Source organism: Odontesthes bonariensis, chromosome 3, assembly GCF_027942865.1.
Source record: "Odontesthes bonariensis isolate fOdoBon6 chromosome 3, fOdoBon6.hap1, whole genome shotgun sequence".
NCBI classification, from domain to species: Eukaryota; Metazoa; Chordata; class Actinopteri; order Atheriniformes; family Atherinopsidae; genus Odontesthes; species Odontesthes bonariensis.
Window position 1 is genome coordinate 28,553,271 of NC_134508.1, and position 17,651 is coordinate 28,570,921.

At 38.9% G+C, this 17,651-nt stretch overlaps 2 protein-coding genes across 5 annotated transcripts; one reads left to right on the forward strand and one right to left on the reverse strand.

The window, feature by feature from the left end:
* The first annotated feature begins 691 nt into the window (after positions 1–691).
* Positions 692–12,778, forward strand: tespa1 (thymocyte expressed, positive selection associated 1). Of its 3 annotated transcripts, none has more exons than XM_075461430.1 (12): positions 692–1,083; positions 2,125–2,309; positions 2,525–2,567; positions 3,405–3,445; positions 3,991–4,044; positions 5,262–5,301; positions 5,779–5,829; positions 6,020–6,115; positions 6,404–6,612; positions 7,719–8,878; positions 10,684–10,771; positions 11,252–12,778. In XM_075461430.1, exons 2-12 carry the CDS (start codon positions 2,171–2,173, stop codon positions 11,380–11,382), a joined length of 2,052 nt encoding a protein of 683 aa, XP_075317545.1. In that variant the 5' UTR covers positions 692–1,083; positions 2,125–2,170; the 3' UTR covers positions 11,383–12,778. The 3 variants fall into 3 exon arrangements, with proteins under 3 accessions (XP_075317545.1, XP_075317544.1, XP_075317546.1); XM_075461429.1 differs by having other exon boundaries at positions 2,128–2,309; XM_075461431.1 differs by having other exon boundaries at positions 2,152–2,309.
* tarbp2 (TAR (HIV) RNA binding protein 2) lies at positions 11,647–17,563 on the reverse strand. Of its 2 annotated transcripts, none has more exons than XM_075461436.1 (7): positions 17,351–17,563; positions 15,628–15,942; positions 15,366–15,435; positions 15,089–15,206; positions 14,653–14,780; positions 14,185–14,383; positions 11,647–13,378 (listed from the first exon to the last, which is right to left on the reverse strand). In XM_075461436.1, the coding sequence occupies exons 1-7, from the start codon at positions 17,401–17,403 to the stop codon at positions 13,224–13,226; spliced, it is 1,038 nt and encodes a 345-aa protein (XP_075317551.1). In that variant the 5' UTR covers positions 17,404–17,563; the 3' UTR covers positions 11,647–13,223. The 2 variants fall into 2 exon arrangements, with proteins under 2 accessions (XP_075317551.1, XP_075317550.1); XM_075461435.1 differs by having other exon boundaries at positions 11,647–13,381.
* Between the last annotated feature and the right edge of the window lie 88 nt (positions 17,564–17,651).

Here is a 17,651-nt window from a genome sequence, read left to right on the forward strand (position 1 = left end):
TGTACACTTTTTTTTTGTAATCTAACCTATGCACCACACCTCCTATGCTTGTCACAGTTTACCCTGTGCAGTGCAAAAATCCAACCAGCCTAAAGCAGAAATTCTCAGGCCAATTTTCATTTCCATAAAAGTAAACATTTGCAACAACTTAAAAAAATGTATCAAATTCAGCTTCAGTGTACCTCACAGCATTGATTCTTAATGTCTGAGGAACTCTCAGACTGGATGAAACACCAATAAATATTTACTAACGGGTTACTCCAGTGTAGATCTTATTTTGAAATGTCACTCCAAATGACTAGTAAAGGAAACCTGCAACAAATGACGCTGGTTTATCTGAGTAGGCGTAATTGATCAAAATTTCTTGCTGAAGCATAACCGAAAATGAGCCTATTTAATCATGTAAAACATAAATTATGTCAGACTGTTGTTGACAAAGCCTTGTTATAGCACAAGGCTCTTTTATTGAAAAGAAAAAATAGAAATAAAGGTTTTTCTTTCATAACTGAACAACTACTTGTGAGAAAAAAGAAATCAGACTTATAACGTTTGTTCGTGCTGAATGAAATGCAGAAGCAATAATAAGTTGCTGGTAGTTGCTTTGCTGTAATTGGGTCATGTGTTTCTGTTGCGCACACTACATTATGCTTTCACTTGTTTCGTTCAGCCAGCTTTTACTTCTGACATTTCCAGCAACCTGTTTCAGGGTGCGTTTGTCTCTGCAGGATGTGTCGCAGCTGCGTCCCACGCTGATAACTTTTGTGTTTCAGATTATATGCAAAATCACTTCCTACAGGCGCCAGCTCAACCCGCGGTGATCTGCACAATTTCAGCCCGCCGTGTTAAACGCTGACGCACTTCAGCAGAAATCAATAGAGACCCGTAATCGCGTTCTCCATCATCGACAAAGCCGCAGCACGCTCGCTATAGTTTGACAGTCAGTTCAGCAGAGGCTGCAAATGAAGTTTGTGATACCTCAGTGCGTTTACAGGAAACGACAGAAAGAGCGCCACAGACGCAGAACTGAGACTTCAACCCAGTCTTAGTAGCCTATATGGTTGGAGACCTGCATATTCGATGAAGGTAAAGCTCCTTTCTGTTTGTCAAGATTTTATCGCTATTTAGTGTCAAAATTCCGAACATGTTTACACACAGCCAACACTCCTGCATGATGATTACAACGGTTCGCAAAAATTCATATTTCATGGGTTAGATCCACAGGTATACTCTTAAGAGGCTTTCGCTATGGACTAACAAAAAACGGAATAATTCATCCGCAGCCATGTAGATAAAGTCGGTTGTATCCTATAATCCTTATCAGTATTAATCATTAGCTATATCCTCAATGTGCCTTAACGCTGTATTTATCTAACCTAAACTTGTGTGCGCTGATGGAGCCTCTTTGGCACATTGCTTAAATGACGCATACGCTGTCTATCCCTTGGATGTTTTAATTGGAAATGATTTGGATCTATCAGTCACTGTCTCCGTATACGTCTGCTCTCTATTGCTGTTCAATGTGCCTTATCATAATCATTTAATTAAGTGTATGAGTAGTTCAATCTGTTTACTCTGCTGTAAACGTTTAGTTTTAGTAACTTAGATTTCTATCACCTGTTGCAATGTGTCATTGTCAGTTTGGCTCCCCGCCTAAAAAAAACATTATTTAGTTATCACTTTTTAATTTAGCCTCCCTTTAGCTTGATGCAACAGAGCTGTATTTATTGTATCCAGTGTGAAGTTAGACTGACTTTTATAAATAAAGGACCATCATTCAAAATATGAGTCAATGAAATGTTTTCACACCGGTGATTATTCAAAATGATGAGACAGAACATTAATTGAAAGATGGTGAGGAGTAGTGTAGGCAGCTGATACATGCAAAATGCATCTGTCAGAGTTTCACAGTCCCACTATGGGCAACCATTTAAAGATTTTGCCAGCAGATTAAGTTAGTAGAGTTGATGAGGGCACTTCCTGTGCATGGATTTAGCTAGTAATTAATGTTAAAGGATGCTAGCAGAAAAAAAACTCAATATAATAGAAGCCAGTATAAAAAATGCCATCAGTCTCAAAGTTAAGGAAAACCTGAAGCTACATTACATGTCTGTCCTTGTGTCTCAGTAGCTTCAACCATACCATGCTTCTTAGCTAACAGTGAACTGAGGCGATGGAAAGCTCATCCTCCACAGTGAGGCGGCGAGCCTGGATCAACAGCAGCCGACAGTGGCCCACTGTGGAGGAGCCTGATGGGCTGCTGTGCGACCTCCCCTCTGCCTCTATAGCAGACGACGATGTCTTCTCTGACGGTGAGAGCAAACTCAGGGTTCTCTGAGGAATCCTACCACACATCTCCTTGAAGACACCCCCAATTAGTGTTTTGTGCTCTGTTTCCTTTCACTGAAATGTCTAACTATTACAAATACATACTGAAACATCATATATGTAAAAATCCTAAGTCGTAATCACAGTTTAAAAAACATGATTCTTTAATGAGGATTGCTCATGTGTGTTATTTCCACAGGATGCTTTACAGGAAAGATTGAGAGCTGGCTCCTTGGTTGTGGGTGAGTCACCTTGTTTTTTGTTGTAAGATAACATTTTCTGAACCCTGACTGTCACAGGTGCTGAAGGACAAGGTGTAATTCACTGGAAAGTAGATAACATATAACAAACAGAGAGTGGAAACTCTGAAGTCAGCTGCTACAGGAAGACAGTTCTGCATGGTAGCCACAGTGCTGTTGTTCACCATAATAGTCTTAGATGATGCATACTTATATTTCCATCGGGGAAAATAGATTTCAGTCTGTAAAACCACAAACTGAGTGCACTGATCTGACCTTTTGTTGAAAAGTTGGCAGTTTGTTCTCATGTGATCTGTCTCATTATCATTATTTATGAGCTAAAAGTGTCAGGACATAGATGCAAGCCCTTGAGTAAAAAAGGCAGATTGAGCCATTTCATGTTTCTAAAATTTGATTGTGGTTTAAAGCAAGACAATAGGAAATACCAGATCCTTCTTTTCTGTTATGAAACAACTGGAGGAAGAAGGAACTATTTCTTTGGTTTCTTATGTCAGTCACTGACAAGGAAGCTGCAATCATGGTAGCCGTTGAGGTGCTACATACTTTGTATCCACACCAAGATGTCTTGTAATACTCAGATAGAGTAGGTACAGCAAAAGGAGTAACCAGTGGTTATGGCAAGATTTCTACAGGAGGAAGTTGACAGACTTTAACAGCATATTAAAAGCTGATTACAAGGTCTAACAAACTTGCACTGTAACTAGCCTGCTATCATTTGCCAGATGAAACCAGTCATGCAAACACAGTCACATATTCGATAGAATCATGCAAATGACACTGACTGTGTTAAAATGTTAAAAATTGAGATATGTTTTACAGGTCAGATCCCTGCTCGAAGAACATTGGCCAGCTCAGTTTTGGTGAGTATGAACCGACACGAACATTGTCACAAATGACCCTTGTTACTGTAACACCGTTGATGAGGTCAATGAAATTCAACTCTGTATAGTTTAATGTTGCACTTTTTATGTGTTGAAGGTCTAAAGGTTCTTTACTTACACTACAGTGTCAAAGCCTTGAAAATGTTGCTTAAAATGCATTATTTGCAATTTCCTTGCAAATATCCAGAGTAAGTGACTTCATAAGTCTGAGGAATGTCTCCTGTAAAGTACAGAATATATAATTGGAAGGTTAATTACATTTACTGTTATCATTGGTTGTGGTGGAGCAGATTTTTTATTCAACTTAGTTCTCAAACCTCTAACAGTATATCTTATCCAAAGCTAATAACCCCTAGAAAAAAAAAGCACACTGTTTCTTTTAGAGTTACGGTGGAGTATAAATTAACACAAATACTCAAAGGAAAAGTGGAAGTATTCAGTATTCGTTCATTTGTACTTTCACACCAAAAATGTGCGTGTTATTATTCACACAAATTTAAATCACTGATTATGTGTTTCTTTAGAGTCTGTGCTGCAAGCCAACAACTTTGCCGATGACCTGAGTCTTGGAGCTGATGGTGAGCTCACAAACACTGCAAACACAGCTCATGCATACACACAAACACACATGCTCTCAGGCAGCATAAAGTTTCCGTCACTTCAAAGGAAATTAAGTTGACATATATAAATTCCTAATCATAACCACAACTTGTCTAACACTTATCCAAAGCATGATTTAGACCTAACTTTAAATGAAATCTTCATCTTTATGTCATCATGACATGAATAATACACACACACATAAACACAAACACACATGAGGGAAACAAATGAGGCATGAGGCAGGAAATGTTTTTTTTTAGAAAATCTGGTGTTGAATTTTAATTGTTCTCTGCTGGTGCATTAGCATGCAGAACATTGCACATGAAAGAGAAATCTCATTACTCAGTGTCCATGTATACTTTTTAAGGTGGAATATCTAATCAAAATTATTTTAACCAGATTGAAGAAATATTTGTCGATGTAAACAAAGCTGATGATAAGATGAAGGTGGCTGCACTGACTGCAAAGTCTCAGGGCCTGATGGGAAATGCCTGGATCTCACCGTCAAAACTGTGGATGTTAGCTCAACAATATCACATTTCATCGAAACTTTCAATCTGTTAATAAATAGAGTAAACAGTCGTTTATTTAGTTGAATTCAAATTACAGCTTTGAAACTGCAGCATGTTTTCCGTCTAAAATTTGGAGTGATTTGGTTATGGTTATTTAATGTTTGGTTTATAGTAACTGCAATATAACCATTCTAAAGTAACATCTGTTACTGTTATGTTTTCAGAGTACTTGTTATTTAAAAAAGTAGGCTCGAACATGAACAGAGATAGCAGACTGCCTGGATAGCATTTTGGTTGCACTTTGATACAATGCAAAGAAGTCATAACTAATAACATTGTATTGAATCAGGAAACAGGAATTTGGTGTTTATTTGGCTTTTATGCATGAGCTAAAGGCTGATAGTGGAATTGCAAATTAAGGAAGGTTAGGATAGAGGGGAAGTTTTGTGGTATGAAAATACCTGCATAACCTCTTATCACCTTATCTTTCATAAGCACGGCGCGTGAATGAAACCTAACGTACCTGGTTCTAATGTTTCAGCTCCTGTGAACATGACGGCTCAAAATGACCAAGGCAACAAACTGATTTCATGCATAAAGACATATACTTTATGTAGATTTGGAAATAAACTTACATACATCTATTTAATCATGAAACCTTTTTTTTTCTTTTGTTCCAGCTTCTGTTTTAAGCAGTGAAGAAATTATACCTGAAGCTGGGTGAGTAGCAACCGTAATGAGCTGTTATCATATAACAATGAAATAACATACAACATGAAACAAGGAGAATGTTTTACTCTGAAACTAGTAAACATTCCCATCGATTACATATGAAGGCATGGTCACTGTGCTGATATCCACCTTTTACAGGTTTACCTCCATTTCCCGATGACCTCACAACAACATAATTCATTCAAATGAGCGATTTCTTACATTTTGCTTTGTTAAAACCCGGAGAAATGGGAACTACTACTCCAGTTAAAAGCACATGTCCAGTTTCTTCACATCCCTGCATATTGATGCTGGTTCTGTTGAATAATGAGTTGCAGATTTGATAATGCTCTTTAACTGTTTAAGGATTTCAAAGAAGACCTTTTGTGCACAAGACACATGACCCCCTGAATTGACTAAATAAGTCTTAAGAATCTTAAATAAAATGTCTGTTCTTCTTTTTCTTCCTCTGCACTGACAACAAAGCCTGGCACGGCATCCTTCCTTCAAAACGCAGCGCAGCAGACTCGCCAGCAGGTCGGTTGTTAACCCCTCCTTTACTCAAAATGAAGAGACCAAATGATTTTTTTTGGCATTGTTCCTCTGGCATACAGTTTATCTAAATTTGCTTTTGATGATGTAAGCCGAAATCAGAGCGAGGCATTTGTCCCTCAACTAATTTGAAGGTTATAGGCATCACAACTTCTTTCACGTGTCCTGTGTGTAGTACCCCTCGTCAGAGACTATGTCTGCCATCACTGAACTTGGGCCACAGCATGGCCTCCAGCTGCCTCTCCTCCTCCACCTGGAAAACTGTGTCAAGGTGAGGCTTCAATATTTTAAAAAGACTTATCATTCTAAAGATATGAAAACTAGTGCCCAGGCTCTTTGTCTCTGAATGGCCTATTTGATTATTTGAAGCTTCTTAAATTAATAATCTTCATTAGTATCAGTCTTTTTGCCGGCTTTTTTTCTTTTCTTTTTACCTTGATAACCATAGCATGGTTGTTCTGTTCTATTCCACAGTTTTCTTCTTTTCAGTGTTTGCATTAGACCTTACTGGTTACAACTTTTACAATTGTGTGCAAAACATTTGATCGCCCCCTCTTAGTGTGCCAGAGGTCCTGGAGCTGTATTCAGAGAATGCAGAGGATACTCTGTATGAGCTGGGTTTTGGCTGCGAAGAGCCACAGGTCACAGTGCGCATCCCTCCTCGCTTCTTCACCTTTCCGTCTCAGGCTCAGGGCATCAACTTCCGCCTCTTCCTGGATTCACAGATACGGCGGATTCGAGAGGAAGACCCCAGCCTATCTCTTGCCAGTAATACTAATGAGTTATTACACTTCTCAGTAGGACTTTGTCAAGGGCAGAGGTTGAAAAAAAACATTAGAAAATCTTTACCTGAGCAGAAGTACATATACCCTTGTAAAAAAAAAAAAAGAAAAGACTGACTAAAGTAGAAGTACTGAATCAAATTTTTTACTTAAGTAAAAGGAAAAAGAGAAGGCTCTGAAATGTACTTTAATTGTAAGTTTGATTAAAAGCAAAAAGAAAAAAAACAAAAAAATAAATAACATTCCACATCTTAGCTTAGCTTTGGAGAGCTATGCCAACTGATCCTCACATCTCACCAGACAGCTCAAATGAGGCCATGGATGACGAACAACTCACTGCATCAAATCTGCGCCATCTGCAGTGTTTTCTGGATAAGTTTCATCTAAGTCAAAAGTTATTGGCTCTTCTTGTCACAGAAATGACAAATTGCATCTCTCCTCTGTGTTTAGATATGTGTCATCGTTACCGCCTGTTACATCTGTAGAGTGTCAGTGAATAGGAGAGGAGATTGTTATGTCAACTCATTTCATGTCACGGTTCCCTCTATATTAGTTAAAACTGATCTTGATGTTGGAAAGGTACACAGTGAAGCAAAGAAATTATAATAATTGATTATTTCCTTCTAATATATTAAAACCAAGGATGCATTCTTGGATAACCATTCAATTTAGGGACAATACATTTTTATATATAACATAACAGTTACAAACAAAACAATGAATCTTTAGTCCAGTTTTTAACATTTCTTAAAGTAGGCTAGCGAAAAGCTGTTTAAATGGTTCACAGACCCACTCTTACATTTACCCCGACACTGACACTAAGAAGTCACATGTTGAACATACAGCTCTAATTAAAACTTAAGTAAGACGCTTCTACTGAAAATATAAGGAATATGAAATACTGATATTTGTGTTAAAAAAATTACTACTCAAATAAAGTACAGATACGTGAAAATTCCATTTAATCACAATGACAAATATTTGTACTTCATTACTTCCAACCTCTGGACATGAGAGTCTCTTTATGATATTGCTTGATAATGAGATATTTGAACTAATTCTATTTCTTTTTTTTTCTTTTTCTTTTCACAGGTCGATTCAGACAAGTTCAAGTGCTCACAGCTATGGCCAATGCTTTCTATTCTCTCTACTCCCACGTGTCGCGCACTCCTTTGCAGAAACTGGCCACGCCGGAGTTTAACTTCTCTTCTCCATTGGAGAAGATCGAACGGTTTAGGACCGGCGTTCGCAGTGAGCCGCGCTCTCCAGTGGAGAGGCTGAAAGACACTGTCAACAAGATGTGTCTCTACACTGGCTCTCCCCGTGGGTCAGACTCCACCTCTCCGCAGCCCTCACCCAGGAAAAGATCTAGTCTTCCTGAAGTTGTGGATATTGTCCTGAAAGTCAAAACTGGACCTGCCAAAAAGCTGGATTTGGGAGAACATAAAAGGAGTAATTCAGATGTGGATGTGAGGCTGTTTACAGGTGGTGGACAAAAGGAGCAAGCACAGCAGACTGTGGAGAATGGAGACATTCATCAGAATGAAAATGAAATCTATCATAAAGAGCTGCAGGACAAAAAACAAACAGATAATGCTGATATTGGGGAGACCAGTGTCATAGAAACAAGTCTTGACGGCATGAGTAACAGTATAAGAACATCTCTGGCGTCATCATTATCAGGAGATACTGTGATAGAAATAGAACATCTGCCCTCATGTCAGCTGGAGCCAGGCCCATATGCGATTCAAAGTGACACAAAGACAACAGAGCTAAGTCCTGTTGCCATGGTTACCTATGATCTAATCTGCCCGCAGATAGTCGAGAGTGTACACCAGGCACCTTTCTTCTGTCAAAACACACACAGCACGAACAGTTCATTTAAAATTTCCTCTGTGACAGAAAGCATAGATAAATCGTGCTTTGCATCACACAAACAGTGTACAGAAATCCTAATCTCTGAAACTAAAGAGGACTCGCAGACGGATGACGTTGCCTCTTCTGGAGGTGCTGTTGACGTTCAGGAGAACAGCAGCTATCCTCATTACTGCATCACTGTGACCGGCTTGGAAGGGGAAGATGTGTCTTTGTCTTCAGCAGATTCCAGTCATGCTTCACCTGTCTCATTGATGCAGGCGTGTGAGGAGTCATTTAAAAAAGGGGAGAGACAGTACCTGAATCCAATGACACATCCTGGCCTGGGCCACATCCCCAGTAACCGTCAGCAGGTTAACTCGTTCGAGCTGGAGGAGGTAAAGTGTTTCACAGCAGCACTTCACATTTAGAATATGTATGAAATCTAAGCCTGAATGATGTTGAAAGATATATAACATCACTCACAATGTGATGATAAGTTGCACAGTATCACCGAACAGCTTTTTGTGTGGCTTTATTGTATCACTCACACGATGGTCAGGTTGATTTTGGTGGAACAAAGATCATTCTTAAATTTCATAGATGAATCAACGTGACAAATTGATAGCTATACGTGAATATGGGCTAAAGTACATAGTAAACATAACAGAAAAGACAAGAAAAGGCCAACTCTGTAAATGGGTTCAAACTAATGAAATTGAAAAAACAGTCATATTTAAACATGAAATATGCTCCTTTCACAGCTGGTTTTGTTTACTGCGTTGTCAAGCATGGCTTTATGGTGTGATCAGATGTGTAAAAAAGACGTGGTCAAAAGTAACAGTAGTGTGTCCTGATGTTCCAGGAACAGCCAGCACAGTTGCTTTATCATATTTTGCTTTTACACTGTTTCTTAAGACTGTTCTTAGTTATGAGCTAAAACGTTTTTTTTTTTTTTTTAAAGTTAAACATTTTTTTATGTCATAGAGACTTTAATTGGTCATTGTCACGCAGTTAGACAATATGGTGGCACAACATTTGACAAAATACAACCCAAAAGGGTATGAGGGCTCAAACTAACAAAACTATGAATGATAACAGTGGACGTCAGTTAAAAGTGGAGCAAGAATGAATGCAAATTGAAAAACAGAGTGATGAATTATCATGTTATATTTAATTTAAAGCTGATTTATATTTAAAATGATAAAATAATCTGCCTTGAAAATGTTGATGTGCCATGTGTGTCACTCCAGGCTTGAAATTTCAAACATATGTTGCGCCACATCATAATGAGTGAGTTGTAAAACAAAGAAAACTAAGCCTGAAAGCAATCTCGATCATCTATCTTTTTTTAAATTTTTTAACTCACATCCATCTTCATCACCTCTATTATATTATATAAAATTTATTATCACATTGTGTTAGTTCCACGGCTCATAGAAAACAGAATTAAAAACACAAAACAGGAAACACTTCAATTGTAAGGACCGTGCCACAACAATGTGAATTTACTGGTTTAATAAAGAGTATTGGCTCGAGTGAATGGAGCAGCAGATGGACTTGAAGTTTTGAACTTGGGCTTGGAGGGTTCCATGTTAGGAGATGAATGACCTGAGCCAACTTGGATGATGAGAGATGTGATGGTTTAGGGATGAGATGTTGGGGAGGTTGGATGGATGGGTGGATGAATGGATGGATTAGAGAAAGAGGGTACAAGACAAACAGTGCTGAGAGGGTGAAGAAGGTATAAGAAAGGCTTGCAAGGTGATTAGAGAAGTGGCCCGGCACTCCAACTTTACGGAAAATAAGGGACAGCTTTTCATGGTTATCTGTTCTGTAATGTAACTTTGTTTTCAGTTATGTAGTTCAGAATTTGGCTTTGTGTTTTCTGAAATGTGTTTGGTACTGCAGGATCATTGTACTGACATGCTTGCAAAACCTCCTATGTAAATACATCAGGGACAGGAAAATGAAACACTTACTGAAACTCCGTCTCTGTAAATAGGTTTATTCAGAGCTCCATGATGGGCCACAGAGCATCTGTCAGTTTATGTATAAGTGCACAATGTGATCTTGATGATGAAATGATATGTTGTTCAGCTCCAATGGTTTACAATTCCTCATGGTGTAGTCTCTTTGGTGGAGGAGGCTTAAACCAGATATACAGTATGTAAAATAAACTTCATACCTTCTGTGTCCACAGGTGCATAGTGCAGGAGAGGAAGATTTTGGACAGTCAGAAGCTACAAGAACAGCCAGCTCACCACTGTCCCAAAGACATCATAACAGAGGTAGAGCATGTCAATATTCTGTTTGTGCAACTGTATGTGTTTTTCATGATCACATTTCACAGAAACATAACTTAACTTTAGGCGCAAGTGCAGTCTGTGGGGTCATCACACTGCTGACTTAATTAGCAAAAACCATAGTTAAAACCATTATAAATGTGTGAAGAGAAGGGTGTAAGCAGCTAACACCAGCCACCCATGCATTATCTGAAAATACACAATGTTTCTCGTCATACTTCTTCTTTCGTGCTATACAAAGTGATACTTCACTTTGGGCTCACTGTAGAAGGTTTCAGACAAACTGATGTAAAAACAGATGTACATGTGAGCTCCAGAGAGGAGCTTTCTGACAGGCACGTGCATATACAGGTCGCTGTGCAGGTGTATTCATTCCTGCGCCAATTCAGGTCAGACTGCAGCTGGATTTGTTTTGTAGTTTGCAGCACATGGAGCACAACTGACTGTGTTTGTGTGTTTCTATAGGTGAAGTGGTTCGGGGTGACAGCATGCAGTCCGACAGCAGCGGCTACGCAGACGAAGACATCAGCCCCTCAGCAGACAGACACAGTAGATTATGGAAAAACAATGAGGCCAGTGTGTACAGCAATACCTGAGAACCTTTTTACTGTTTATACATTTAATTTTTTTTAATGACAGTGGATCCAAGTTGGGACTTAAACAAACAAACAAAAAATCTCCAAATGAATAAAATATCTTCAAATGTGCAGTTTTCAGAGGACACAGTCTGAAGATTTTCAACTTCGGGAGAAAGTGCTCGTACTAATCATAGAATATTGTGAATAAGTAAACATTTTGATGCAACGCAGTGTGGACTATATCTTAAGAGGACTACTTTAATAAAGTGAAGCACAACTGTAATACTTACAAAAATGTTTTATTGAAAACAGCAACAATTTCCCGTGGAGCTAATATGATCATTTACATCTCTTTTTGTCCAACATTTGCATCTGTCAGTACAATGTGGTCTCTCAAATTGAATGTAAGCATTCACATTACTAGTGTCAGCACCCAAAGTTAAATAAAAAAACAAACACTTAACTTCCTTGTCTCAGTAATCTGAGAAAAAAAAATTCCTTTCCTCTTCTTGGAACAAAATTATTGTCACATCCTGCAGAAGTGTGATGTAAAGAAATGTGTTAAGCCTGCAGTGCAGAAAGATAGTTTCTTACTGTAAGTAGTCCAGACTTTATTTCCAGTACTTAATGCAGCCGAGTGTAAGTTTTCTTTTAAATCAACCGACACGAAACTACAGTCAGGTAAGTTAGTAGTAGTAAAACCTTACATCGAGTCACACCAGGTAGGCAGAATAGAATCTGGGAAAATCACTGTCAGTTTGAAATATTCATCATCAAATTGACATAAAGAATAATCTGGAAAATGGCGGGTCTGTGTTGGGCATTGCACACAAAAAGAATTACTGAGGTAATAATAATTCAACTCCACATGAGAACACGTGATATCCTTATTTGTCTGTTGTATGACATGGAAGCTAAAAAGAGATTTTAGTATGTTTAATGATTTTAGCGATACAAAGCTCCCTCATAAGATGCACTGTACCTCTTCCTGTTTCAGCTGAATTGTGTCTTTGTTCAACAGAAAAAGATAGTTAATAAATAGTACCCCTAATGCAAATACCGCACTCCAATACAAAGAAGTAGGCACAAGTGCGCAACTTTAATGACTGTGAAACGTGACAAGGACGATTCGATTTCCAAAAATATACAACTAATTTGACTTTATAATCTCAAAGAAACCATGGCTAAAGAGTAAGAACACGACAGTGACAAACGGTTTGAGTGTCTACAGTTCGAATGAATTACCAAGTTGCATTTGTAAAGACTCATGCAAAGTCATTTGTTAAATCATTTTGAAATAATTGATTTATTTAGCAGTCTCTCGCCACAAAAGGAATGCTGGAGTTTCTTTTACATCAATTCCATTGATGTAAAAAAAAAACACCAATAAACAGTGATTCCTATACCCAATTATCTACAAGCACCCCCTCTGAGCTTTACAGTTCTTTGCTGCAACAGAATGTGTTTCGTTGTTGTTTGAGACATAAAATTCACTGAAAAAGCACCGTGCATATTTTCAAATACATACCTTTTAAAACATTACAATTAAGAAAATACCATGGAGGATATGGATAATAAATGTAAAAATGATTTTTTTTTTTTTAAAAGCACTCAATTTGTGACAAATTCATGAGTTCATAAGCAACTAAATCTTCACTGGCACCTATCAGACATCAGAAGGAGTAAAAAAAAGAACTGGTGTTAATTTCAGTGCAGATAAAGTGTCTATTTTCCAATCTGAGGTAATTTACGTTTGTCTATATTCATCACAAAACGCCTCTGTTGTCCAAAGAGGTAACATATGATGGCAATGTGTTGTCGGGAGTAGGAGTCTGTGAGGAGGAAATCAACAAGGTCCATCATTTCCCTCCTGCCATGATTTTGAGGTACTGCAGTGCATTGTGAGCTGCATTGGCTCGAGCAGCGTCCACGTTCGGAGCAAAGCCGTGGCACACAGTGATTGGTTGTGTGGACAGTTCTACCAGACACTGACACAGGCCGCTGAGACTGCGCTCTTCTGAAACAAGACGGAACAAAATTAGTCTAAAGTACATGTTCTAAACGCTGGGATTCTGTCAGATTTTTAGCAGAAAATATATATTTCCAACATCATCACTGCTTTGGATAAAGGAGAAGGCGTCTCCAACATCAGTGGGTATGAACAGACGTATTCCTACTTAGACCAGATTCAGATTCAGATTTCACTGGCGTTTGCAAATCTTAGTCGACTTACGATGACATGTATGCTTCTTAAATGCTTTTACTTCCTATCTGAGGTTTTGCAGCATTTAGCAATACATATCATACCCTAGGTAACCAGTCGAAACAGAATTAAAAGAAGATGATGAACTTTTTGGTTGAGGGACAAAGCCAGGTCACGTTCCGTGTTGTGAGTGATACGTGCTCAAAACATTGCAAGTTATTTCACCAAAAACGCGATAAGATTAATGACAGCACGTACTTTGCAAATTAATAAACACAGATAAAGAAAACAGGATGTTAATCATAACAAAAAAAATGATAAAACACTCCAAACGTTTTTGCCCGTGTCTGACTGGTGGAGATTGGGGAGGCAGCAATAAATCTGGGAACCGATGACAGCCCAGCTCTTGTGTAAACAAAATGTTACAGCAGCGAGACACCTCCACTGACTTAGGAGTTTCCAAAGCTCACTTTTACGTGCTAATAACTCCAATCTAGAACTTCTTGCAAAACAGACAAGATATCCAAGTCTCTTTATTTCTGTCAGTATCAACCGTCAGTCTGGCAGGAATGTGGTGCTCTGCACAAGTGAAAGTGAGCAACAGATTGTGAGCTCACCTAGATCCAGGTAACTGACATCAAAGCGTTGCTCCAGAGACAGGTCACTCAGCAAAGAGCAGAAGTTGGAGTCAGAGGGCATACCAAGAGGGTGGCTGCGAAGCTGGAGGATCTTCTCTCCAGCTGAATTACGCAGAGAGTCCCATGTGCAGCTAAAGCCTTTACTTTTGCCCAACTCTGCTCTGCTGTTCCCCAAGTGCTGTGCGTATGGGTTGAGGGTACAGCAGTTAACAGACATTTTTCAAAATACGGGCAGCAAAATGAATGAGGTATAAATGTGTGAACAGGGTATAATCTACATTGCTAAAATAGTATTCAAGGGAGAATCAACTTTAGCAAAAGAATAAATAAAAAATAGATTTTGTATGAGAATGTTGTTTCGACCTGTAACTTTATATGAGAAGTTGTGCATCGTTTCCTTTAACGATGCTTCATAATTAACTGTGGTAACTTGTATTTGGCTCTCACCACGTTAAACGTATCCTCTTCAGTGTCAGCATCATTGCTGCTCCTCAGGTCTACTGGGACATCATGGATACGCGACAGCATCTTAGCAGCTGCATTTCTCTTGGCTAACTTCTTAGATGTACCGCTTCCTGAAGAGAAACAGGAGATTACTGATCAACTCACTGACTGTCATTCAGTAAGACATAAAATCCTAAAGAACATATCAGATTTCATATCTCCTCCAATCTAACTGGTATAATTTTATCAGAGTAGAGAGCTAACATTAAAGACGTGACTTTCTTCCGTTTCAATTAGTCGTTTTCCATTAATATTATTTCATCAGTAGCGCGGTTACTTTAATTGTTCATTAGTGATGGTCATGTCTGTGGAATCCATGAGGACAGGGTGTATATGACATGTTAAATATAATGTACGAATTTTACATTATGGAAAGTACCAATTTCTACAAATCTCTCGACTCTGCAGGTCATAGTGAACTCTTTGCGATGTGCTGGACCAGACTCTTGGGTGACCGTGTACTCTGGCAATCGCCATCCTTTCTGCACCACCAATTCCTGACAAATCAACAAGAAAAAGAAAAAAAAAAAAAGAAGAAGAAAGTGTACAAAAAACTGTAAACTATACAAAAATTGTCATGACACGAAAAAAATTGAGCATGTACTAATAGACAGCAAATAACAATACATTAACCCTAACAAAATGAGTTTATTTACCTGAAGAGCCCCTACAGGGTTACATTCAGACTGCTGAGAACTGCTCGAGGTCTTCATGTCTGACGGGGAGCTACACAGAAGTTGAGATAAAAGAAAACACTGTTTCGAAATACTGAAACCGCACAAACCTCTGTCTTGCAATTGCTCAGTGTCGAAACATCCTGCGTATCAGTTAGTCATTAGATGCGTAGAGCATTGTCAAAAATGGCTAGATCAACATTTTTTTCTTCTTAAAAAACTCAAAAGAAAGTACGACACTGACCAGTCTCCATCAGTTGACACGTCGACCCCAATAAATCCGTCCACAACAACAGCGACTCCAACTGGACCTCCAAGACTTCCTTTGAGCATCTTCAGAGCAGCCTCAGCTGCTTTGTGCTTGGCTGCCTTCTTGCTGGGCCCTTGGCCGGTGCAGCTGATCTCTCCGACGGAGACGCGGAATGTGAAGTTGGGCTGGTGGGCCTGTCCCTCGGCCTTCAGCAGGTCATACACTGGGGTTTTACCTATCCGCGTTCCATACTCCTGCAGCAGACTGATGGGCGTCTTTCCGGGATTCACAGCCAGCATTTGCTCAATACTACATGGAGGAAAGAAAACCTGCATGAGACGAGCTAAAATAGCTGTTCCAGCTACCATTGGGAGAGAGGCGGGCCGCCAGTCCATCTCAGAGCCCCACAGAGAGAAACGAGACAAACAAGCATACACACTGACACTGACTCCTAGGGTCAGTTTAGAATCACCAATTAACTTAACCTGCATGTTTCTGGATGGTGGGAGTTAGCCAATCTCATTCCAAAAACAATTTACACAGATCTAAAAAGGCAGGATTGCATGGTGGCCAAGTCTTTGCATTCAGATTTACATGCAAGCACATCAAATCATTATAGAAAACAGTTAAATGTATAAAGTCATCACCGTAAAGAACTCTTCATAAATTAACCTAACATAAACTACAGAATGCGTTTTATTGGACAAAAACAGTGTTAATACAGATTTCTGGATTATGGCAGCTGAATGATCTTAGCTAAACTTGCTAAAAAATATGTCATTTTTAAAAACTCATTGAAGACCTGAATGGAATTGTATGAATATGGTAAATGTCCTCTAATATTAGTAGTGACAGAATCTGTGGCTAGTTACTGCAAAAAAGGTATAAAACATGTTATAATCCTACCAAATCATCTGTGAAACATTTGATCTGAAGTGTGGTATTGTCGTTGTTTTTTGGGATTTTAGCTTTTTTCAATCTACCAGTTAACTGTAACTTTAGCACTATAGAGTCCTTCCCCATTGAGTGCCATTATAAACACTGAATTTGACTGAATCAGTTATCAAACCTGCAGTGTAATTTGTCTGAACGATGGAGAACCCAATGTTTTGTGAACATTTGAAACATTTTTACAAGTTTGAATAGTGTCTCTAACTCGAAGTATGTGGAGGGAGACACATTTTGTAGTTGAGAAAAGACGATTTGAAGATTCTGTCAATTAATTTAAATGACCTAGATGTTAAAAATGATCCTAGACATGAGAGAGTTGAACGTAGAAACCTTTCTCCTAAATGAGCTGAATGTTTTGACGTTTGAATGGTTTCATCTCAATAGTGTGAATCAGAATTCGTGTATTAAGTTTATCCTCGGTGTTTGACCACCTGAAGCTCTTCAGGTTACAACACACTTATGACCAACAAGGACATCATAATTTATGGAATGAGCAATCGTTTACAGTACATATCATAAGAAACAGTAATCAACTATAATTCAAGTTAACTAAGTGATTAAAAGCAGACTGTCGTTGTTAAGATGGAGGTTATTGAAGGCAGGGCTACTGTATGTGACATTTTACCATATGGTTTAGAACTATGGTAACCAGAATTAACATCAGGGGCCTCGAAAGGGCAGAAAATCTCCAAATAACAGGACCTATCTAATTCCGGAGGCTTACTTGGGAATGTGCTACGCTATCTTAGCCTCTGAGCAGCCTCACCTGGAGCACCCGGAGTTTCTCTTCCAGCTGTCCGATGCTGTCTCGTCGTTCATTCCCTATTTCACGCAGACAGAGCCGGTTTGTTTCGGATGGCGAATCCCCACACCAAAATTAACACTTGCTTTCATTAGATGGCATTTATTATTGTCCCAAACAGATGACGAGGCTACGGCATACGAATGGCAGAAGAAGAAAGCCCCCTTCGCTCCGACAGACTTCGGCCCACAAATATGACGTAATGACTTCCTCGACTCCTGAGTGGCTCAAAGCAAGGCGCACCATGCAGAAACGGTACACCAAA